General features: G+C 40.5%; 1 protein-coding gene across 5 annotated transcripts in view; it reads left to right on the top strand.

The window, feature by feature from the left end:
- The window catches only part of LOC114138940 (moesin-like), a 27,484-nt gene extending 1,670 nt beyond the window's left edge, over nt 1-25,814 (top strand). Inside the window, exons 2-15 of one of the 5 annotated variants that reach the window (XM_028008446.1) lie at nt 1,684-1,832; nt 15,413-15,496; nt 15,592-15,687; nt 15,825-15,947; nt 17,028-17,179; nt 17,284-17,367; nt 17,453-17,599; nt 17,718-17,814; nt 18,835-18,998; nt 19,178-19,308; nt 19,542-19,702; nt 20,034-20,126; nt 20,978-21,211; nt 24,819-25,814. In XM_028008446.1, coding sequence (XP_027864247.1) covers nt 15,434-15,496; nt 15,592-15,687; nt 15,825-15,947; nt 17,028-17,179; nt 17,284-17,367; nt 17,453-17,599; nt 17,718-17,814; nt 18,835-18,998; nt 19,178-19,308; nt 19,542-19,702; nt 20,034-20,126; nt 20,978-21,211; nt 24,819-24,983 — 1,710 coding nt within the window. In that variant the 5' untranslated portion in view covers nt 1,684-1,832; nt 15,413-15,433 and the 3' untranslated portion in view covers nt 24,984-25,814. Of the gene's footprint in view, nt 1-1,683; nt 1,833-10,517; nt 10,654-15,358; nt 15,497-15,591; nt 15,688-15,824; nt 15,948-17,027; nt 17,180-17,283; nt 17,368-17,452; nt 17,600-17,717; nt 17,815-18,834; nt 18,999-19,177; nt 19,309-19,541; nt 19,703-20,033; nt 20,127-20,977; nt 21,212-24,818 lie in introns of those variants that run through there. The other 4 variants (XM_028008445.1, XM_028008447.1, XM_028008444.1 and 1 more) reach the window with 4 other exon arrangements.

Here is a 25,814-nt window from a genome sequence, read left to right as displayed (position 1 = left end):
TATTTGTTAAAAAAAACAACAACAAAAAAAAACAACCCATTTCTCTTCACCTTTACAATTATGAGCTAACTGTTGATCCAACCACTTACCAATAAAATTGTTGCCACACCAGGAAACCTGTCCCAGTAATTTATCTACCAATATGTTTGTGTTAATAATTAATCCTACGCTAAAATCTTGCGTTACACACCAGTTAGTTACTTCGTTCCGCAGAGTCCCATGCTTGGAATAGTTATCTGTACTTTATTAATGCCTCCACTCCAAGCAGGATTAGCACCTTTAGAGAACTCTGGGACAGTGAAACTCAAGGAACCCTAGGGAAACTGACAGACCTAATCTAAATTACATGCACACTATGGCAAACCATTACATGATAAATACACTGGATCAGTGTTTCTCGATTCCTGTCCCCAGGGACCGCTGCCCTGGATGTTTTAGGTGTTTCCCTTCTGCCATTCACCTGACTTGAATACGTACGTGATTAACAGGCTTCTGCAGCACTTGATGGCATCCAGAGGACGTCATGCAATCATTTGAATCAGGTGTTCTGGAACAGAGACGCATCTAAAATACGCAGAACAGTGGTCCCCGGGGACCGGAAACACTGCACTCGATGACAATACCCTCTAAATAAACCTGTTCATCTGACTGGGTAATAGCCACACTGACAGAGAAGATTCTTAGAATAATTGCGGTAAGAATCACTTATGAACAGTTGTATCTCTGACTCTCATTGTATTCAAACCCACCAAAACAGACAACATGCAATGTCAGACGCACAATGTTGACTTAGAGTTTCCACTGAGTGTTCCTGGTGAGCCAAGAGAAATAAAATAGTTGAACCATCATGTAAAAATCCTCGTCATGCTCTATGTATTTACGATCTGCAGGCGTGATTAGTTCGTTTTTTTTCTTTATTATGATATGATTAAATAAGGATCACAGGGATTTTTATTTTACCAGGTGTATCATCAACAGCGTGATATTATTATGTTATAAATTCTACATATTTCTATCACAGGAGTGTAATAAAACAGAATTATGTATCACTTTTATTCCAAGTTAAGCTGAGTTAGAAAATGGAAATAAATTAATGAACACCAATAAATTCTTTAGAGCACATGTGTCAAACTCAAGGCCTGGGGGCCAAATCCGGCCAGCATTAGTTTTTTTGAGGCCCTCTAGGTAGACAAAACTTTCAAGAAAAAGTTTTGTGCTTGATTTTTATTGTATTAATCAGAGAAGTGTTTATTTGTATTCTGCCAAATTAAATAGCTATTTGTTAATATTTTAACTCTTAGAGGACATGTGTCATCTTGATATGGCCCAAAATGAAAACGAGTTGGACTTCCCCTCTTTGTAGGAACGAAAAAAACAGAACATTACTGACAACATTTTAGAACATAATTCTGTGCAGGCATACTAACAGCGACCACAACTATAATAGTTATGAAAAATAGCAGATGCAGACGCAACAAAATGTTCAAGTGTAATAAGACAATGTAAAGGCTTTCGTATATGAATTCAAAAACAAATTATTTGAAGAAATAAAATATGGAAACCTGTGCAAATAATAGCAGTAACGTGAACAGTTTGTTGTGCTTTTTGGGAAGCAGAGATGGTTATAAAGTCTAACACCTGCATGGAGGAAGGCCCAACCATAACACTTCTTTGTGCATTTAGGACGCAACTCCCTGTCACTGAAGGAGCTCTCCAGTTCTGTAACAGTATCATGCATGCAGTGGGAGAAATTTTCCAAGAGAGATGTTTTGCTGGTCCCTCGCCCCCTGCACCGTGTCGAAGGGACTTCCTGACGAGACCTTCTCTTTCTGGTGAGTTTATCCAGTCGTTTCCTCTTAGATGATGATCTTGTCCGACAGACAACACTGTGGAATATGGCACACTGTGAAGAAGGTGGTCATAATGTTGTACCTGATTTCTGTGTTAGAATTTCATCCGACCATAAGGCTTTCATCCTTAAATCTGAGTGTGACTTAATAAATAATCTGCATTGAACTGAACGAGGAAGAAATAAATTCTTACTTGCTTAAAATTCAATTAAGCATCAAGAATATCAAATCCTTTTTAAAATAATGTGGTTCAGATGACTATCAATCCGTTTGACTACGATAATATTATATAGGTCAGTCCCAAAGCCCTCATTACAGAGACTTGATATTATACCACTCTTCTTTATGTTTTACTGCTAATGCCTCTTTTTTCACACACACACACATTACTGTAAAACACACTTTATTGCTAACTGGTCATCCGTAAAACAAAGGAAGAAAAATTCATTGGTATGTGTTTGTTTATAAATGTCTGTGATCTTTCCGCTCCCTATCTTTGCAACTTGTTACAAGCTGCTGTTACTCCCCAGAGCACATGCTTGCCCCAACACATTATGCTCAATGTTCCCAAAGTTACACCAACATTTAGAGAGGTATCTATCCATTGGGCTCTGCACCTTTGTATCAATAGAAATTTAAAAAATATATTTTAATGGAGATGCCGCCTGAAATATAAAACATTTAGTGTTAAATTCTGTCCTCTGCTTGTAATGTTTTTATGACCTCAACAGCTTTGTTAATGCTTGTTGTTTAGTTTAACCGTTCTCTTCTAGATCCGCATATGTGTCATCTATTTCCCACCATGTCATTATTGTACATAAAAAAATTTGTTCTCAGTTACTCACCAAGGTAAATAAAGGTTAAAAGAATTAAAGATAATTAACATAAAACAGAACTGGTGATTCCGGTTCTGTCGACTGGTTATAAGCTGGGATTTCCTTAAATGGGACCAATGCAAATTTCCATTTTTTCACGTTTTATGCTTCAATTTGTATCTCAGCTGCTTCTGAAAAACAGCCCACGCACTTAAAAACATCACACAGCCATTTTCTGGCAATAATAAGTTGATGTTTTTTGGGGTCTGGAAAATGAACGGTTTCAAATGCTAAGTCACAATCTATGGGCACTGTGCCATTACCTGGCAACCCCACCTGAAGCTAAAGCACGTTTGGTCAGTTGGTGTACCGTGCTGTACAATGGCTGCTGGAAAAGACAAATGTCTGGTTGTTGACTTACCACTCGTAAACCACCCGCTGCATTCTCGATTGTTGTGCAGGAGACTCCACTTCTGCTTTTCACAGATGTACGGTTGTATAATTGCACATCTGTTTGCTGGCATTTTCACATGGTAGTGTAAACATTGAGTTGAGAGGCGTGATCAGCAGCAGCTTATTTGGACTTAAATGACAAGAGGCCCTAAAACAGCTCAATCTGAAAATAGGCAGACCTGACCAGACTGAAATCTCATTATTCAAAAATTATTTTTTGCAAGAAAACCCCCCCAAAAAACCTAAAAATGTAGTGAACATGTTTTGTGTAGCCCAAAGACCCATCCTAACCTGTTCAAAGAAGCAGTATAGGTCACCTATAAGAACTATTCTCATTGCCTGATTTATTTTCTGTTTTAAGTGATCATAGTTGTGCCTCATCAAGTTTATTTTATAGTACTTTTAAAAGCAGGTTGAAGCGACACCAAAGTGCTGTCCAAGGACACATGGAAAATATAAAATGAGAAAAGAATAAAATGACAAAAATGAAATAAAATAAAAACAAAACATCACAATAGAAAAGACATACATACATACATTCATACATACATATTTTTATGTCCCGTTGTGGTTAATGCATCAGTTTTAAAAATGAATCCATTCACTGAACACGGAACGGCATTTAGCAAAATCTAAATACAAACCTCATGTTTCTTCTAAATTACTGGATTCCAGGATCTAGTCTCTCTGAATAAACTGACTATATAATTTATGTTATGCTTAGCAACCTATAATAGCATCATAGAACGCTGAATGGATTTGATGGCAGTGCTTTGAAAGTGGGTGGAGAATGATGTGATTTACGACGGAGTTCAGTTTAGTCTAATGAAAAAAACCAGCTAGACTGTTTTATTGTATATGAGTCAGAGAAGGAAGCAATTTTCTCATCGCTTCCTGGTGATTCAGAGTGAACTTCAACAACAAGCATGGGTTTGAAAAGAGATGGTGGATTAACATGTAGCAGCAGAGTCAGTCCTCCTTCAGGTTGACCTCTCTACAAGAACTGTCAGAGCTTTCATCAGCAAGCGGTGGTGGGGTGTCTATCGATCTCTTTCGAGGATGTCTTCACCTCCTCCTAGACTTAAGTGAAAATTGTGGGTTCAAAGTACTCACAGGGAAAGGATCATCTTAAACCAAGGTGGCCTTTCCCAGTTGCAACCTCTCTGTCTTAGATGTCAGTGCTCCCAGGAAATTCGGCAAGAGGTGCACGGCGAGCTGCTGGAAATGAGGCGAGAAGGGGGATTCTGTCTCATGACTGAGTGTTGGAAATGTCTCAAATACCTTTCTCTTCAAGTCCTGCTGGAGTGAACTGAAGAGGAGGACTTCAATTCTTGAACAGGAGTCGGAGGAGCAGGGATGACTAGAACCTCATCCAATTCTCTGGCAGGTTTAGAATCCTCATTAACTTTATGTTTCTCCCTTTTTTCTTTTTTTTGTTGTCTTGAACATAAAACATACCTTATAAGTTGAGAAGCTACCAGGTCAGCTCTGTTGCAGAGGGAAATGTGGTGTGATATTTCAGACTGTGGACACAATTGGAAGCCCTGTCTTAAGGTGACCTTATTGTGACCCCAACAGACAGCTCACTAAAAACCTACAGTAGTGCATTTTTAGGAGAACAACCCCCCCCCAAAAGTCCTGCAGAACTTTTGGAGCCACCTTCATCTCTACACGTTTCTCTCTCTCAGGTTGACTCTAGGAGTTTTGTCACTTGCATTCAGAAAAGTTCATCTTACAACCCCCGTATTAAGGTTAAAAATATGTAGCAAAGGGTAAATGGACTGAACTTATAGAGCGCTTTACACTAGAGTCACATTCACAAACAAACACATTTATATACCGATACCCAGATCGGTAGGCAATTTGGGGTTAAGTGCCTTGCCCAGAGGCACATCGATGTGTGGCAGGAGGAAGCTGGAATCGAACCTACAACCTTCCAATCGCAAGACGACTACTCTACCAAAGAGCCACAGTCGCCCAGTAGTTCAATACGTAGGGTGCAGTTTAGATGCTACACCCTATTGATATAATGTATGAAATAGAATTTTGGATAAGAACACGTTCAAGAAACATCTGCAAACTTTGATTAAAAAACAGCAACAGTAAGTTTTAGAAATACTTAAACACGTATAAAACAACAGATTAGCACCAATGTATTCACAACTACTAAATCATTTTTAGTAATTGAGATATTCTAAGTAAGACTTATGTCAACACATTGTTGACATTTTGCAATAATAACTTATCCAACATTTACTCCTACTGGTTATTTCCTGCCTGTTTCCATAATTACAGCTTCCTGTTGAGATCAACTAAGAAGACGTAGTTAGGCGGTGCCTCTGGTGTATCTGAAACCGATTCCTCTGGAATTTTTTTATTTTTCTTTTTTCAAGGGAACATCCCCAACGGAACAAGCCGTGTGATGCTGGCGAACATCTGACAGCAGTAAAAAATTTATTGATGCTCTGCGGGCTATAAAAGTATTAGTATGCTTGAATGGAGTATGGTTAATATTACCACATACAGTACATCAAATTTGTTGCAAATCAGCTGATGTTTTTTCCTTTAAAAATGGTTTTAATACAATCATTTCAAAGTTACAAACTGCTTGAAAGAATATAGCAGCTACTGGAGCTTCCTTTTTTTCCCGCCCCGCAAAGCAGCTCTTTTATATCGTCCTGTGAAAGAAAAATCCACCTGAAATTAAATAGTGGCCCCATGGTAACACCTGAAGGTTCTGTGCTTTTCTTAAGACACAGTATACTCAGAGGTGATTAAGGAGTTAAATACTCCACATCATCACAGGGCTCAAACTGGGAAACCATGCTGCTTTTCTTTGAGTTGATAATGTTTTTTTCTAAGAGAACAAACATATTTGGGAACTTTTGTGATCCGGTAAAATGTGCATTACATAGCGCCCTCTCCTTTCGATCAAATTGCAATGCTGTGCAGCATAACTTTTGAACTTTGTCATACTTTGATAGGTTCCAACCACAAACGCCAATGTATTTCATTGGGATTTAATGTGACAGATCAAAAGACAAGAGGACATAACCTACGCAGTGGGACAAAAAGGATACATTATTTTCTCCTCTTTTTTTTCTTTTTCTTTTTACAAATAATAATCTGAAAAGTCTGGAGTGCATTTGTATTCAGCAATTACAGCCCCAAGTCTTCTGGGGTGTATTCTTATCAGCTTTGCAAGAGGCTATTCATCTTAGCTTAAATAGCTCAAGCTCAGTTAATCGGATGGAAAGCGTCTGTTAACATTAGAATCAGAGTTAGCTTTATTACACGAGTTTGAGTGTACAAACAAGGAATGTAGAGTGTGCAACATGTTAATGTTTAAAATGAATTTAGACTGTACTTTTAGTCTAAAATCAAATACATCAAGCAGTTTTATCTGGACCATTCCTTGTTGTAGGTTTAGGGCTACTAGAAGCTTCTCTCCAAGTTTTAAGTCTTTTGGATTGCCTCATATTTAAAACTCTAGGATTGTCCTTCTTTCATTAGAACCTGGCTGACAACACAAAGTAGATCAAAAGCCAGTACATCTTGCTTAAAGACCCAACTAAAGACAATTCAAGAACAGATGAGAAACAATGTCATTGACATTTATCAAACTGGGAGAGTTTCTAAGGTTTTTTGGACTTTAGCTAACTGTAGCGGGAGCCGTTCACTTAAGTTTAGTTCAAAGTTCAAGATTCAACAAGAAATGACCAAATACTGACAAAAATGGCTTTGATGGGGAAAGTCAAAAAACACTACTGACCAAAAAGAACACAAAGGGCCCATTTCATGTTTCACATAAAGAAACCCGTATTGTTAATCCCCTAACATTTTGAGGAAAAGGTTCTATGGACTGTCGATACAAAAGTAGAAACTTCAGGAAAGTGTGTTGCATCTGCTGTAAAACTAACAACATGTCTTACCAACAGCCAGACCTGGTAGTAGTATTTTGAGAACAGAGGGAGAAGTTGTAAATAATGATGCTAATTTTCTGTGCTGTTTTAGATTTGTAGTTTGCCTGTAGTTTTAGCAGTGGCGGTGAAGGAATTGAACATAGCCACTCAGTCCGTGTTGGCCACACTTCCAAATATCGAACTAGCATCAACAGCCATCTTGTTCAGCTTGGCACGTCTCTTTATAGTGGAAGATGGTTGTTTACAGCACAGGCAATTTCCAGTTAGCTTCATAGCGTCAAAATGGCGTATAACATACGTCACGGCCAAACGTTGGCGAATGGATAAAATTCAAAACTTCAACAGTATCCAGCAATTGCTTCTCAATAGCCGAGGACCCAGACGCTCTATGCGAAGCAAAGCGTCGTAAAAAGCTTTTTCTACTACCAGACTAATATCCAACCGTCAGTCAATGAGTTCGAGCTGTTGGGTTGCGCAAGGGGTCAATGATCTGAAGTCCACCACCACGTCCGCCTCTAAATGGCTCAACAGAATGGTCAAGGTCATGTCTAAAACCCATCGAGATGCCGTGGTATGACCGTACACAGGCTCCAAAACCCTCCAATGAGTCTGACTAAAACCAGTCCTGAAAAAAGGAGCAGGCCAAGATTCAGAGTTTTGATGTTGAGGTAATTTAGTGAGTGAAAAGTCTTAGCAGGAGGTTGTTCTTCACTGACACGATTACCTAAGCCTACTTTTACCCGGCATTCACCTGTTATATATATGGCTGTGCTTCAGATTTCCAGCAGAACATTTCTCACATGGCGATAATAGGAAACATAGCATCAGAAAAGAGTAAGAGGTCAAAGTGTTTTTGAATCGCGGGCAGGCACCGCGGACACACGTCAAATGAAACAATTTATAATTACAAATGTGTGAAACAAAAAAAAAAGTGTGTGGGGCTATAACTCAAGAAAGCCTCAGCTGTTCAAGATGGGGGTTCATGACAGTCAACAACATGTTAATACCTCGCTGAATCCTTCTGTTTCCTGTTTGCCTCCTTACACACGCTCCCTCCTGCTGGTTTAAACCTCTACCTTGGACTCGGCTCTGAACAGGAATTTTTTCCATCATCTGTGAAACGTTGAATGGAATTTTGCCTGTTTTTTTTCCTCTCAGTCAGCTCATACCTTTTTAAATCTCTCAATGAGCAAAGCGCTGCAGCTTCAACCTTTTTAGCATGTGGTCATTTTTAGTCAACCTTATTGACTCTGCCTCTTTGGAGACCGTCAGTCTAGCCGTGAGTTTAAGATGAAAGCACATGTTTGCTTCAGAAAACAAACCAAAAAAATAATCTTCTCATACTTTTTCTTTGTACTGCAGCCATATTTTTCACTATAACAATGTCCTGCTGGAGGCCTGCGATACACCCACTTTTATAGCAGGTGAACAATGGCTACTGGTGCATTTCCTCAAACAAACCTCAGTGTTAGTGCTCCTTTTCAACACGTGCTTCAGTGGAAGGAATAAAACTTAAGGAAATCTGACCTTTTGTTCAAAAAGGAGATGGCATGGTCAAGCAACAAATTTGTTTAAATTTGACTGCTGACCTAAATCTAGTGCTGAATCCTAAACATGTCTTTGTTTTATTTTGCACATTTAAACTTGTTCTGAGTTGGAACAGAGCCTAACTTGCAGTGTCTTGTAAAAGTCTTCATAACCCCTCCATTTTTATAATGACATTTTATGTCCTAGACCAACACAAATGAGTGCATTTTAGTGAAACCTAAGAAAAAATGCTAAATATTTTCCAAGTCCCCCCACCCCCAAGTAAACATCTGAAATGTCTGGTCCCAGACAGCTCTAAATAAGATCATCAAAGTGTAATTTAGTTTCAGCACAAGAACAACCATTTTGTGACAGATTTAAATGCTAGTCTGAAAGCATTTGTGAACAGACTGCGAATAAAAACACAGGAGTACGTCAGGTTTGAAGTTGCCGAGAGGTTCTGAAACAACATCTCAGTTCAAACGGTCATAAAAGAGTGGAGCTCAAATGCAAACCTATCAACACATGAATGTATGCATAGGTGATTACATTTTTATTTTTTGTTGCATAAATCCAAACCTGTAAAACAATGTATCACAATTTCCTCTCAGTTTTAAAGACAGGTTTCACAAACCTAAACTGAGTTTCAAAGAATCTGTACAACGAGATTCTTTGAATCAGTCTACGTTAGACCAGAATAAGTATATGTATGACAATGTTCATGGTCCTCTCAATTTGAACTTGTCTTGATTGCCACAAAAACTCTAAAAAAAAATGTAGGTTTTGAACCAGAGCTGCCAAGATTCGTTCCAGATTCCTTAAAAACATTGTTTTAGTGTAGCCTAGAAATACCAACTTTGTCATTAGCCAGCCACATTTTTTTAAAGGTTTTGTTGGCTCTAGTGAAAGTAGATTGACAGGAAACAGAGTAATGAGAGAAGGGGAAGACATGCGGCAAATGTCGCTAGGCCGGGAATTGAACCTGCGACCACTGCCACGAGGACTAAGGCCTCAATACATGGTTGTGCTTTTCCCCTGCGCCACCACAGCACCCCACATTTTTTCTGACCATGCTTCCTCTCTGCACAATACAGGGGGCCACCCACACACTATTGACTAGTGATTAACTGAGGAAAGACCTTTTCTGTCCCTTTCTCTATTTTTCCCCCCACTCCTGTGGCCCTCAGACTCAGTTGAGCCTTGGATTAAGAGTTTTATCACCCATATCAAAAATCCACACCAACTGTCCATGTAAGCTGGACTGTTGGGAAGGAAGAGCATTGATCGCAACTCTAATAACCAGAGGAGGTCCGAAGATACACAGCTCAGTCAGAAAAATCTGTTGATGGGCCATTTCTGAAGAAAACCACATTAAAAAAATCCTGTCTGAAGTTTTCCCTGGAAAAGGAAAATAGCAGATGATGATGATAATAATAATAATAATAATCAGAATAATAATAACAAGAAGAAGAAGACATACTAAATTACAACCCAGAAGCCATAAAAGATGAACACCATGATACCACCACCACATGTTCCACAAACAATAAGCCGGAAAGCTGTGTTTCCCTCAAACGCAAACTAGAAAGTTTTTTTGTTTTTTTTTTCCGTCTTGTTCAACGAACATGCTACGAGGTGTGATTTTTGCAGACTGGGAACCCTGAATAAAGATCTTTTAGGGCGAAAAAAAAAAAAAGAAGATGATTTTCTTTTGCCCCCTGCCACGTTTACATTAGTTATTGTGTGCAGCCCTATCCTCAGAAAATCCATTTCGGTTATTTTCCATTTTCTTTCTGCGCTGAACAAAAACTGTCACATGAGCAACACAAAATCACATCCTTTGATAATTTAGGAGAAAGGTGTTTAGAGAAGGCAAAGCCTGCCTCTTTAAAATGTCTGGGCCAGAGTTGCAGTTGGATTAACTAAACAAGCAGCACTTAGGAACAATACAATGGCATATTCTCAGTCACCATAATCCTTATAGGTATTGCAAGCACTTTCATATGACTCTGCAGAGAAAAGGCTCCAACAATCTGTGAAGAAAGATTTTAGCTGCCGCTAAAAGAAACAGCACAAATGTCAACTGTAAGTAGATATTATTGTTTTATATCCATATTTTGGTTATGTTTCATTCCTCTCTAAACCTCTGAATGAAGTGTGAAGTGTGTTTTCAGTCGAAGCTGTAACGTTGTGATGGATTGTAGTTCTGGAAGCGTCTTTGGAGGAAAGGTATTTGGCTAAACAGATGACATATTAGCCAAACGTTTCCCACCTACTGTTACTGTGTTGTCGGATTTAGTCCATTAGCGAGAGGACCTTAGCGAGCTCATTATTGTCTTTATAAATAATAACAGTGTTTTAAGCGAGATAATTTCTCTAATAGCAGGGACCAACCGAAAGCTCCCTCATTGCAAACAGGGTTAGTTTGACTGATTTCTTTGCTTTCTGACTGTGGCAACTCCTGCAAATACAACAGGATGAAACGTAAGAAGCAACCGCAAAATGACCTCCATTTGTATGCTTTTACGTCAACTGAACATCTTTTATTATTTCATAAACTACTCTCGACTTTCTCCTTTAAATTCCACATTTTTTAGATAAGAAATTGGTTCAGAAATCAATATTTGTGGGATCAACTCTGATCAGAGCTTTCGTGTGTCTTGTCATCCAGCCTTTCACATTATGGTTTGCGTCGTGCCACTCATGATACAAATCTCCAAGCAGATCAGCTATGTTTATTTAAAACCCTTTAACTGTCATGAGGATTTTCTTCCAGTCTTGATTCTATCAACAAATCTAACCATTATGCAAGTGTGGCTAGGGGGAAAAAAAATGCCACGAGACCTGTTTGCAGTTGTCACATGATGAAAGGCACAGCAATCCCAGCATGTGGGATAAGATGCTCTGGTCAAACCGAATCCTTTCACCTAAATGCAAAATACTGTGAGTGAAGGACATGTAAAAACATATTGGTGGCACCATCTTGATGTGGTGATGCATGTTCTTTGCAAGAACACATAAGTTGGACAGTGTTGATAGGTAGCTGGATGGAGGTAAATACAAGGCAACACCGGAAGATAACCTGGTAGAGGTTGCGGAAGTTCAATTCCCAAAGGGAATGCATTTATGTACGTATGTCAGAATGAGCCATTTAAAGTCCTGGTGCAAAACATCAACGATTAATGTCTCCAGCCTACTCAGGTGTGTTTGGTTCATCTTCCGCTTGGTTATATTCTAGAAGTTTTCAATGTGTTTCAGTTCAGGAGATGGAATGGTTTGGTCCTGCATGTTGGTGGACCTACCTGTGTGGCAATTAATTTTTCTGCTGGTAAAAGCCAATCCTCAGAGTTGGGTAACATTGCCAGAGCACAAGTAAGCAAGCTTCCTTTAGTGCCCAGTGATTGCCGCACTAAATTAATCACACCGGCTTTTAGGTATCACTTGGCCTCCGTTAAAACCTTTAGACAGCCTATGTGTTGAGCTCAGTTGAAACTCGACTCGGTGAAGATGATCGTACTCCTGTCCAAACTTCAGCGTGGTTCTCATTTGGGCATTTTTATAAGCTCTACCCCATCAAAGCCGAACCTCTGGGAAAGTGTTGTGAACCAATACTGTACTCTTCAGCATTGATGTTATTCAATATTTCCATTGACTGTTGATGTCATTAAATGGTTCCTGAAAGACATTCGAATGAGGTGGCAGTGAATGTAGCCAGTGGCAAATCACCTTCACCCTTTAACTTTGTTGGCCCCGATAACTCAACCACTGCCTTAGAAATTGCAGAGGTGAAAGCAAAGTGATGCTGCCTGTATCCTTCTGTGAACAAAGTCAGAATTACCGCCGATTTGCCTCCCAATAAATGTTTCCTTACCATTGTCTAATGGTTACCGTAGGGCTGTTGTCATTTTATCCAGTAGTTCCTAATCCTGGAAGATAGTTATGACTTTCATAAGTTCCTAGTTAGTTCAGATGACCACCTAAGTTTTTCCTTATGTAGGACTATGTGTACTTATGCTGAATGAGTGCCAAACATGTGGAGGTGCTGATTGAAAAGATTAAGAAACTCTGACAGTTTGTCTTAAAGAGTTGTACAACTGCTCGTAGTCTCACTTTTTTTGACCCGTCAACCAATGTTTTGCCTTAAAAGGAGCTCCATATTCTCAATTAAGACTGTAGAAGCCTAAATTCAGTTTTTGTTCATTCAGACTTTAGGATAAGTTATGTTCATATTTCTTATTATAATTTGTTTATTTGGATAAAAATGATAACTGGTTAAATCTATTGCATAGTAATTTACTATATTTGACTACACTTAAGTCTTGAAAATTTGCATATCTAATTGGAATTAAGGATTTTAGGGTGTGGCTCTAAAATGCTCGTGCTCTGTTCTCGATTGTTGACAGATTGACAAATCCACCTTCCTCTGTTAACCGTGAATTTTTCTCCTCTGAGGCCTGTGACAAATTTGCCACTTTTTTTATAAATAAAACTGAGAAAATAAGGGAAACAATAAACTCCTCTGTGACTGCTGTTGGGAAACAATTAACTATGTTTTCCCCTAAACAGAACTTACCTATGATGACCCATTTTAACCTGATCACTCAAAAGGATTTGAGTTACACTTTACATTGTATGAAATCATCCACCTGTTCCCTTGACGTCATACCCACCAGTTTATTCTTAAAGGTCTCAGAGGTTTTGGCTCCGGACCTTTTACAAATAATTAACAAGTCACTCTCCTCTGGAGTGTTTCCTCAGGCTCTAAAGACTGCGGTAGTTAAACCACTTCTCAAAAAGCATAATCTAGACTCATAAATTTTAAGCAATTATCGACCAATTTCAAACTTACCTTTTTTGTCTAAAATACTAGAAAAAATTGTTTTTCAGCAGATAAATGGCTTTCTGGCCCTGAACAACTGTTTTGATGTCCATCAGTCAGGCTTCCGTCAACATCACAGCACTGAAACGGCTCTTGTCAAAATATTCAGTGACCTTCGTCTAAACACTGACCGTAATAAAATGTCAATATTAGTTTTGCTTGACTTGAGTGCTGCATTCAACACAGTCGATTATGATATTTTATTATCTCGATTAGAAAATTGGGTTGGCATTTCTGGTATAGTACTCAGCTGGCTTAAATCTTACCTGTCCAACAGAACCTTTTGTGTGTCCATAGGCAATTTTAAATCCAAACTGAATGAAATTACATATGGAGTTCCCCAAGGTTCCATCCTGGGGCCGCTTCTTTTTAATATCTATATGCTTCCATTAATTCAAATTATACGAAATAATAAGATAGACTACCACAATTATGCCGATGACACACAGCTATACATCAGCCTTTCACCAGGAGATTACAGTCAGGTTCAAATACCCACTAAATGTATTGAGCAGATTAATGTCTGGATGGGCCAAAACTTCCTCCAACTAAATAAAAATAAAACCGAAATATTAGTGTTTGGGCCAAAAGAGCATAGACTAAATATAATCACCCACCTTCAGTCCATTGGATTAAGATGTTCTGACGAAGCCAAGAATCTGGGGGTGATCATGGATCCTGATCTGAACTTTAATAACCACATCAAATATATCATAAAAACATCATACTACCATCTAAAAAATATTGCTAAAATTACACGACTCATGTCCCCACAAGACTCTGAAAAATTAGTTCATGCCTTTGTTTTTAGTAGACTCGATTACTGCAATGGAATTTTTACTGGATTATCAAAAAAAGCAATAAGACAGCTCCAGCTTCTGCAGAATGCTGCTGCAAGAGTCCTAACTAAAACAAAAAGAGATCAGCATATCAGTCCAGTTCTAAGATCCCTGCACTGGCTGCCTGTTGCTCGAAGAATAGAATTTAAAATCTCCTTAATGGTTTACAAAGCACTTCATAATAGAAACCCAGACTACATTTCTGATCTTCTTCAACCATATGTACCACTCAGACCTCAGAATCAAACCTTCTAACCATTCCAAGAGTCAGAACTAAACACGGTGAAGCAGCTTTTAGTTTTTATGCTCCAACACTCTGGAATAAGCTTCCTGCTCACTGTAAGACTGCCCCTACCTTGAGTTTATTTAAAACAAGGTTAAAAACCTTCTTATTTGACGTTGCCTATTCTTAAATTTTTATTTATTATTATTATTATTATTTTTTATTTTTTAACTATATTCAAATTTGTAATGTTTATTTTGTTTATTTTTATTCTGTTGTATGTTGTTTTAACTTCTTTGTACAAGCACTTTGAATTGTCTTTGGCTGAAAGGTGCTATATAAATAAAGTTGCCTTGCCTTGCCTTGCTAGCCAGAGTCAGTTGGGCAGTTGGAGTGGAGCCACACAGTTTTTTGACCTCACTCTCTTTCCTTTTAAATTGTCGTTTCTCTTTATTTTTTGTGGAAAGGTAACCTTTGTACCGCTTTTATTATTATTTCTGAAGTAAACCATTCAACTATATTAAGAGGACCCAGTCCCCTTTTTTCGTCATCAAGTGGACCGAATGGGAAAGACGGAGAGCGTCAAGCTTATGGCTTCATTATTTAGGAAACCACAAAGACTATAATGCACTACTGGCTCATTTTTTTGATTGTAGTCCCCACCAACCTCTTGTGATCAGATGCTCCTGACTGAACAGAGGAATGTTACAAGAACTCTCTTTTTGCTTATTTCCCTGTAAACAAGCCAGCTCTTATAACTTTGTTGCATAGAACAAAGCCATTTTCTCGCAGAATTAGTGTTCCTTGTACTCCCAGTTGTGCATTTCAATGCACTCCCAACACTTTTCCTAGTGACTCACGCTTATGAACATTTGGGAGCTTTTCCTCTGTTTTCTCTGGCAGATCAATGTCCGAGTTACAACAATGGACGCGGAGTTGGAGTTTGCCATCCTGCCAAGCACGACTGGCAAACAGCTTTTTGACCAGGTACAACGGGTGTGTTGCAACCAGATAGGAAGTCTGCTAGAAAAAAACAAAACAAAACAAAGAATGACCCTGATCCCACCCACGGATGTGCTTAGGTGGTGAAGACGATCGGACTAAGAGAAACATGGTTCTTCGGCCTTCAGTATCAGGACAGCAAAGGCTTCTCCACCTGGCTCAAGATGAACAAGAGAGTGAGTTAAAAGTCTGAAAGGCTTTGTATCGCCCTGCTTGTGTAAACGTCTGTGTTGTTTTTTTTTGTTTTACCCTAATGAGGCTAATTAGTATCTACTTATTCTTAAACTCCACCACTTTGGGGCATCAATCCCAGGTGACGGCTCAAGATGTGAAGAAGAACAACCCCCTGCTGATTAAGTTCAGGGCCAGGTTTTACCCGGAGGAGGTAGCCGAGGAGCTGATCCAGGAGGCAACGCAGCGCCTCTTCTTCCTGCAGGTCGGACCGCGCCGTGTCTTTGTTTCCTCCCGACAGAAAGGAATTACGTCCTCCAGCTGTCGAGCATCTCGCTTGTCGAAACAGAAGCAACAGTCGTCCTCTAATATTCATGTATAGTAGCCCACGAAGGAAATAAAGAAAGAAAACTAATTCAAACAAGATGTAGGACCTCTCTTAATGACCGGCGAGGCTTTCATGATGACTCACACACAAATTCTAAACCCACATGGGTGTTCTGTATAAGACCAAACAAAAACAAAGGACAGTTTCATGTGGAAGATATGCAGTTTCTTGCTAAAGTAATCATACACCTCACACTTTTTCTCAGTTTGTCTCACCGCGACTACAAAAAAACGTCAGCGCATTTTAACATCTGTTTTTTTATGTGATACTTTTACATAAGGAAAATTCGATATTGTTTTCAAAACGTCGACGAACAAAAATGTAAACAGCGTGGTGTCAACCTCCCATCGTGTCAGAACCACGCTTTCACAAAGAGACGCATGCTCTCAGTATGATGCTACATGATACACTTTGGATGGAGGTTCACTAAATGTCTCTATTTAGTTCCTTGTATTTTCCCTGACCCTACAGAAAATCTGAACCACAGCATGATGCTGCCACCACCTTGTTTTGTCACGGGGATGTTGCGTTCAGACGATTTCCGTTTTTATTTTTCTACAAAATAATCTTAAGTTTTGCAAGTAGATCAAAAAGCCACATTTTGGTCTCATTACAACTTTTATTTAGGGAAGGCAGAGTAAAAAAAAAAGATTGGGGGAAAAAAAAAACTACACGTCACTTTTCAGACTTTTTTTTTTTTTTTTTTGTAAAAACATTCGAGATCATTGTTACTTTCCTCCCAGTTCACAATAACGTGGCACTCTGTGTTGATTTCCACGTGAAATCCCAAAAGAAAACACACCAAAGTTTGCAGTCGCAGTGAGACAAAACAGGAATAATTCAAATACTTTTTGTAAGGCGCAGAGTCTACGCACATGCGTTGTTTTCTCAGGGAGGCAACAAGTGAGTGCATTGTACCTTTCCCCCAGGAGCCTTTGTCTCTTGTCCCGGTTTCAGGTGAAGGAGAGCATCCTGAACGACGACATATACTGTCCGCCCGAGACTGCAGTGCTCCTGGCATCGTATGCAGTGCAAGTCAAACACGGAGACTACAGCAAAGATTATCACGTACCGGGATACCTCACCAAAGAGAAGTTGCTGCCACAGAGGTAGAGCATCCCGTTCATATAAGTATAAACCAAAAGGTTCACCTTAATTCCAGTCCCAGTCACCTGAATTCTAATCGGTGTGTCCTCGTTCCGGATAAAACCAGGGTTTTGGAGCAGCACAAGCTGAATAAAAATCAGTGGGAGGAAAGAATCCAGGTGTGGCATCAAGAGCACAAGGGAATGCTGAGGTAGGGAGATCGCAGTGCGAGGAGAGTTAATGGGCTTTCAGCAAACCTGTGTTTCGGCATGCCATTAAACCGCAAATCACCGCAGGGAGGACGCAATGCTGGAGTATCTGAAGATAGCCCAGGACCTGGAGATGTACGGGGTCAACTACTTCAACATCAAGAACAAGAAAGGGTCCGAGCTGTGGCTGGGGGTGGACGCGCTGGGGCTGAACATTTATGACAAGAAAGACAAGTAGGTTGCAGCTGGCTCCAAAAACCGCCGCAGATTTACCTCAGTTCGTCAGAACGCATCGGTTTGACCAAAACATCTCATCTGCTGCGAAACGACTCGCCTGCTAATGTTTCCGCAGGATGACCCCAAAGATCGGCTTCCCCTGGAGTGAGATAAGAAACATCTCATTCAACGACAAGAAATTTGTCATCAAGCCAATTGACAAGAAAGCCCCGGTAAGTTAAAACCCCAAAAAACGCAACAAAAACACAGTGCATACGTTCAATTTCAGTAGCATCTTTGGGGAAAAGCGTGTCATACCCCCTCTTTAAAAGAATAATAATAAAAAAATAAGCACACAAACCCCACTTAAAATAATGCAAAACTTTTCAGATATGTGATTTAAAAGAATTAAAAGAAAGAGTAACAAAACGAAAAACTGTGACATAGAAGTCCGGAGAGATAGGTGACATAAGGATATCGAAAAGATTAAAAGGGAAAGTCTATAAGAGTGCAGTGAGACCAAGACAGGAGACTGAGCTGGAGGTGTCAGAGTTGAGGAAGCGGAGATTTTCATCAGGACTGACCAGGATGAAGAGGATTAGAAATGAGCAGATCAGAGGAACGGCTAAGAATGGGCAGTTTAGGGAGAGGAAGTTGGAGACGAGGTGAGGCTGGACATGGACTGAGCAGCCGGAATAAGAATTCACCATGACATGAAATTCCCCCTTAAACACAATATTTGTAGTTCTGATGTTTTGAAACGTCTTCATGTATTGAGCTAAAAAGAAGAAAAACAAATTACGCTCTTTCTCCACTAACTAGCTAGAACTTGGAAAGTGGAAAGTTTTTTTTTGTTGTTCTTTTTTTGCCTTCTGAGGAATGGAGATTTGTATCTCTTTAACTGTGTCTGTAAACAGGAGGTGTGACAGAACCCATTTGATTCTGGTGAAAATATCAATTTGCAAAAAGCACAAATTACAGAGAGTAGAATTTCAACAGCAGCTGCTACTTGATCTCATCTACAGACATGAGCTCTGCCTCGGCAGCCCCGTCTTTTGACTCCATGCCCAGATTTAGGGAATCATCCAAGAGATTGGGAGGGATGTGGTGGGGGGGGGGAGAGAAAAAAAATTCTTCAAAAAAAAAAAAAATCGTTTTAGATCCAGACCCATCGCTTTATTGGGGGATTAAAAAAAATAAAAATATCGGTATGTCATTATGGCTAAAAGCATTTGCTGATTCCTTTGATGCAGGACTTTGTTTTCTATGTACCTCGTCTCCGCATCAACAAACGCATCCTGGCATTGTGCATGGGAAACCATGACCTGTACATGCGCAGACGCAAACCCGACACCATCGAGGTCCAGCAGATGAAGGCCCAGGCCAGGGAGGAGAAGAACAAGAGGCAAATGGAGCGGTAAAGGAGGCTTAAATAACACAACTCTGTCATTTGATTTTTTTTTTTTTTTTTTTTTACAGTCTACTTTGTGTTCTCTCTACTTTCAAAAAGCAAAAAAAAAAAATAAGAAAAGAAAAGAAAACTGTCAGGAGATGAAGTTTTTCTAATGTGTATTCATGCACAATTCTCCTTGTCAGGGCTCTGCTCGAGAGCGAGAAAAAAAAGCGAGAAAACGCCGAGAAGGAAACGGAGAAGATTGCCCGGGAGACCATGGAGCTGATGGAACGATTGAGACAGATTGAAGAGCAGACAAAGAGAGCTCAAGACGGTCTGACGACTTTCCCACTACAAACCGATACAAACCTCAGTTTCATAGGGTTGTTTTCTGCTAAAGAGCATTTAAAAAAAAAAAAAAAAAAAAAGAATCCAGATTCACAAGTTTAAACAGGATTGATTTTTTTATTTTTATTTTTTTAGGATTCCTGTAGAATAAACCATGTATAAGCCTCTCTCTGTGTATGTGTGTGTGTGTGACCTGCACATGTGGGGATGTTGCTTTAGAGCTGGAAGAGCAGACCCGCAGAGCCCTGGAGTTGGAAAAGGAGAGAACAATCGCTCAGGAGGAGGCAGAGCGTCTGGACTACGACCGCAGAGCTGCAGTGGAGGCGAAAGCGGCCCTGCTGCACCATTCCGAGACCCAGATCAAGAGCCAGGAAGGCCTGGTATTCACGCACAATGCACATTCTGTTGTCCTTCATCTTTGGTTGAACAGAATAAAAGCCTTGAAGGGGCCAAAGGGGGTGGTGGGGCTGATGAACCTGAAATACATCCAAACCTTTCAAGATTTATAGATCTGGGCCTCAAAGTCAGAACTGAAAGGTTTACGGTTATGTAAAATAAATAATAATAAAAAAAAAAAATTCCAGCATGTAAATACGTTGCGCGCGCTCGTTCGCGCTCTCCCTCACACTTCGCACGCGCGAGCAGAGCACAATGACCTTAGATCAGAAGCACTCTTAACTCTTTCTCCATTTGTGTGCATGGTTTGTGCAGGCCACTGAGCTGGCTGAGCTTACCACTAAGATCTCCCAGCTGGAAGAAGCCAAGAAGAAAAAGGACGAGGAGGCGCAGCAATGGCAGAAAAGGGTGAGAGAAAACTGGAGAGGGGATAGAGGATGAAAGAGGGATGTGTGGCGGCGGGTCTGTGTCAGGTGGAAGATGACTGTGAGCCAGAAAGCAGGTATGTTTTCATTGTGTCCTGTCAGCAGCAGTCCTGGGTGATGGCGTTTGATCTAGGAAGGGATTCTGTTTCGAATGCAGATTTCATTTAGGGGCCACGTAAAGCGTATGCAAAGCAAATCGGAGCGCAAATATTGCTTTAAGCCCGCATGTAAAACTTAGGAGTTATTGCTGCGCAAAACTGTCCCAGCTTATTATGAACATAAAGTGGCTAAGATACAAACATATCATGACTACACTGCAAAAAAAAACCCCTAAATGTTACCAAGTGTTTATTTTTGTCTAGATTCTACACTTGAAATAAGACAAAACTAGCAAGTAGCTTTTCAGCATGATATATGAGCTTGTTTTTAAAAGGTAATTCTTTAATATTGATCAAAAAGTGTTAATTACACTGGCAGATTTGAGCACTTATAATATGGGAAGAATGTCTTGTTATAAGTGACATAATCTGCCAGTGGAACTTGTACATTTTTCATCAATATTAAGGAATTCTTGACTTAAAACAAGCTTTGATATATTTCTTAAAAGTTGACTGTAAGTGAGTTTTGTCTTATTTCAGATGTACTAGAAGGTAGGCCAAACATACTTGATTTTGTGTTTTTTGCAGTGCAGGAATCCAAAAGGTAACGAACAAAACAAACTAAGTTAAACGATCCTCCTTAAAATCAAGCAACTCCATATTTTTGGAGCAAATCTGCAGGCCAACTCCAAAACGTCGTAGGCTCCAACCACATGGCCTCACCGTGTGTTGACAGGCCTTGATGGTAGAAGCTGATTTGGAGCGAACCAAAGACGAGCTGAAGACTAAACTAATGGGTGTCCAAATCCAGAACTCTGCTCACCCCCACATGCACGAGCACGACGAGACGGACGAGAGCAGCGCCGAGGCGAGCGCCGAGCTGACCGCCCCCGGCATGGTCTGCGACCGCAGCGAGGAGGAGAGGGTGACGGAGGCGCAGAAGAACCAGCGGCTGCAGAAGAACCTGAAGGTGAGAGGGTGTGTTTTTTTTCCAGAGGTTTCAGAAAAAAAACAACAAACAAACAAACAAAACAAAAACGGCTCACTGCCCAGGGTGCCGCTCCGTTTGGGTTGGTTGGAGGAGTCGCAGCTACTTAACTATCCTTTTTTACGAGCCGAGCAACATCTCTGTTGCTTGTTAGCGCGCCAACACCCAACGCGCCAAGGCGTTGGGTGTTTTTTACGAGGCGTGTTCACCACCACTGACTAATGCGGCGCTGATTCATAGCTTCTGATTCAGCATTAGTGAACATTTTGCAGTTTTTCTTCTTCTTCTTTTTTTTTTTTAAGTTTAAAAAAAAAACTCAAACTGGCCTAAACTGGATAACTGAACTCTGAACAGAGCTCCTTTAAAGGCCCTCGAGTGCCGTGACGACGCCCGCGTCCGCCGCGGACCCGTCGGGTAGCGCCTAGCGTGCCGCGGGTGGCGGCTACGGGGCTAAAACCCGTTTCAGACTCCACGAAACCTACTCTTGTGTTGGTGCAAAGGAGCAGAAAAATGTTTATTATCATTATTACCGTGAATCTTTTTAATGTGTCTGCGCAACATGAAAGCGAAAATTGTCAGTGTTCTTAAAAAAAGAAATTATTGTTAAATCTCCTGCCTCGACTTGCCTCGTCTCGCTCCTCTGACATCAGCGCACGAGGAAGAGGTGCTCCTGCTCGCCCAGGGCGCTGTTCATGCAACAAGCACCACTGGTTCCAGGAGTCCTGGTCCAGCTACAGGTTAAACGTTCCCGAGCCGCATGGAGCTTTTAGGAGATTAAACAAATTAATTTTGAAATGCACTTTCTGGGAACCGCGTTTTGCGAATTAGGAAAGCGCTCCTGCTGAAAGGGGAGACAAATGTTGCAGACAGGGAATGAGCAGTTTTTATTAGCAGATAACATAATCAAGCCAAACAAGGCTGCATTAAGAGGGACAAATCCTACTTCTTTCTAAATACAAAGCTTTAGCTCTGTTGGCAAGCTGAGAAATCTGCACAAGTCCATGTTAACACATAGGCTTAAGCCCTTTCTATTTATAAAAGTAATCTAAGAACAGTGCATTCATGACTGTAATAGTACATAACCAAAAAAATAAAAATATTCAAACCCCTTGAACTTATTCAGATTTTCTCTGCTTTTATTGGGTTTTACATGATAGAACAACACAAACTAGTTGGATCGTTGTGGAGCGGAAGAAAAACAAAACGTGGCAGTTGTTTCTTTGCAAAGAAAAGCATCTTAAAAGTGTGGAGTGTGTGTCTGCATTCTGCCGCCTTTGCAATTTTTACGTCAAGATAAACAGCCGGAGAAGGCCTCAGAGGTGAGGGAGTCGTGGAGAGAATTTCATCTGGGTTATAAACGATAATCCCAAGTTTCGAACATCTGACGCAGCTAAAATTTACAAACTGAAAAATGGAAAAGACACGGAGGTCTTCCTGAACTGACGGGGTGAGACGCACGATTAAAATCACACATGAATACGCTTGTTAACGGGATGAGTCGGTAGCAACATCCGGTTGTTACATTACACGACTCGTGCGTTGAAAGAATAATGTGGTTCCACGGTAGTTTTGGAGAAATATCGCTAGTTTTGATACAGATGGAAAAAAAAACCAAATCACCTCAGGCAAGCGCACAAACTTTTTATAGAAAAACGTGACTCTGTGAAATGGACGTGTTTCCATTAGGCAAATTTATTTTTCCTAATTCCAATTTGCACAATCATACGGATGATTGGAAACGCGGCTTGTGTTTATCCGCGAGGTTGACCCAGTCAAAGCCCCAGCCTGAAATCTAACTGAGTCTTTGTGGGAAGACTTGAAAATTGCATTTTATTAGCAAAAAAATGTATTTTTTTCCCTTTCGCTTCACAATAACGCCGTTGTTTATTCACACAAAACCCTAATAAAATCCATTAAAGTGCGGTTTTCAATGTCTAAACGTGAAAATTCGCATTCACAAATAAAGGCAGTGCTTGTTGAAACGGCTAATGAGCATTTTTCTTTTTTTCTTTTATTTTATTTGAGCATACGTTCATTTAACTAACCGAAGCTGTCCTCTGTGATAAACAGAAGAGATTACGAATCCATTCAAGAGGAGCAGTGACTGGTAGTGATGTGTCGTTCGCGAACGATCCGGCTCTAAGAGCCGGCTCTTTGAAGTGAACGATTGGAACCGGCTCCACAATGGGAGCCGTTTTAGGATCCTATTTGGGAGCCGGGTTTTTTTCTACAGTATATCGCTGTCTCTCCGCCTCCCTGTCGTTGTGCTTGTGCTCTGCAAGTGCCAGAGCCAGAGCCGCACATCGTTTTTTTTTTTGTCCTGCGGTGCCTCGCTGTCTCTCCCCTCCTTCTCCCTCTCCTTCTGCGTTTTGCTCTTCTGCCAGTGCTAGAGCCGAGAGTTTTTTTCCCCTCGGTCGGTCCACTGCCCTCATGTCAAGCGTGTGCTCCACACATCTGACCAATCACACATAGTTTCAATTAATAATGTGGCGGGAAAACACTGAAAAAAAAGTTTATCTCCACTTTTTTTGTGGAAATGGCAGGCAATTGGCCAAGCTATATAGCGTTCGTCGGCAGGTGTTTATGTACAGACACTCAGCGTCAAGAAGCACAGAAAGAAGGGGAGTCAGTGTGAGAACTGAATAGGTGAAAATAAATGAGTGACAGAAAACGGAGCAAGATTTGGACTCATTTTAATGCTACATCAAGCTCCAGGGCAGAGTGCAGACTGTGCAAAGTCAGCATTTCCTATCTGCAGGCTCGACAAACAACCTGCACAGGCACATGTGGACATCACACGCATCGGTATTGCTGTAGCATTGTTATGCAGCATTTTTACTCATCATAAGTGCTTAACAATGTCGATAATGAAACAAAATATTATAAAATTAGGTTTAAGCTATTAATTAATTAATAATGTCAAAAATATATATGGGGAGCCGAAAGAGCCGGCTCTCCACAGTAAGAAGAGCCATTAGAGCCGCATCTCGAAAAGGAGCCGAAAATCCCATCACTATTTACTGGGCTGCAGAGTTGTTTTACTCTTGCCCTTTCGGCAAGTTCTTTATTTCCTGTTCTGTGTCAACCGGTTTATACTTGGAAAAGCAAATTTGAAATTTTTCTGAAAGTTTGGTTCGTTCTTTCCTGTTTTTACCCCGGGTTTTGACTCTTTGTGTAAATATGGCAGAGTAATTGCTCCTCCAAATTGTGCTCCACCAGAACTAAGTGCACTTTACATAATTAAACATCGTTGCACTCATGGTACATCATGATTGTTATGATTTTCGATCAAATGCGCGGATCTCGTCCGCCATCTGAACAACATATGGTGTTTTAGAGCAGGCTGGACGAAAAATAACCTGAATAAATGACGCCAATCGAGAGGTTGTTTTTTTTTCGTTTTGTTTTGTTTCGTTTTTTTCTTCTTCTTCTTCTTCTTCTTTTTTGTCAGATGGAACCGTGGGGGCTGGGGTTCGGCGGGGGGAGAGCGTGGCAGAGAGAGGAGCGAGGTTGCTGAATAGTCTCGCAGAATGAGGCAAAAAAAGGAAAGAAAAAAAAAAAGATTCTATTCTCCCTTTTTCGCTTTCAGTTCCTGAGCACCGAGCTGGCCAGAGCCGTAGACGAGAGCAAGAAGACCCCCAATGACCTGATCCACGCTGAGAACGTGAGGGCAGGCCGTGACAAATACAAGACCCTGCGTCAGATTCGCCAGGGCAACACGAAGCAGCGCATCGACGAGTTCGAGTCCATGTAAGACGGCGAAGGCTCAGAGCTGCGCTGCACAGCGAGGACGAAGTGGAGATTTTAGATGAGTAGAGGCTGATTATTACCCTGGAAAACGTCTCGATGTAACCGAATGTGACAGAAAAATAATTTATCACGCTGTGAGTTCTTTGGTGTCTCCTTTTTTTTTCTGTTTTTTTATTTTTTATTTTTGGAAAATAACAAACTGCCCCCTGAAAGCACGTCTCAAGTTCCACCCAGTAGTTGGAAACTTGTATCTTTCTCGCCCTTTGTTCCCCCGCCTGATGTCCCGGACAGTCTGATTACACACACACACACACACCCACACACACACAGAGCTGCCATTTTAAAACGACCGTCCTTGTGAAACATTTCCCCGCCGTGGACCGATCGGGAAAGGATTTTGAGCCGCTTTGCAGGTATTCCATGTTACACTTGTTGTCTGTCTTAGAGAATTAAGAGGGAAAAAAAAGTGAGCTTCTCCTTCAATGTGCCTAATGAGGCATATAGTCGCCAATTATAACTTTTGCCATTCATGTACACAAAACACCGAGTTCCCAGCATCATCTCCTCATCACTGCACTTACAGTTTTATTACCCAGTCTTGCAAAAATGAATGTGTTTGAATACAAATCAAAGATTTGGAGCAGTTCTGTTGGGTCTTTATTCCCTCCCCGCCTCCCCTCCTCTTAATGAATGAAAATACAAAGGTACATTATTATTCTATATTTGTTTGGTTTACTGTTAATAATTGTTTTAAACATGAGTGAATTGTTCACACTTGTCATAATTAGAGAATAAAGAGAGAGTGCACCCTGGGTACATGTCGGTTTATATTTCA

Source organism: Xiphophorus couchianus, chromosome 23 (assembly GCF_001444195.1).
Source record: "Xiphophorus couchianus chromosome 23, X_couchianus-1.0, whole genome shotgun sequence".
NCBI classification, from domain to species: Eukaryota; Metazoa; Chordata; class Actinopteri; order Cyprinodontiformes; family Poeciliidae; genus Xiphophorus; species Xiphophorus couchianus.
This window is presented reverse-complemented; position numbering and strand designations above follow the sequence as displayed.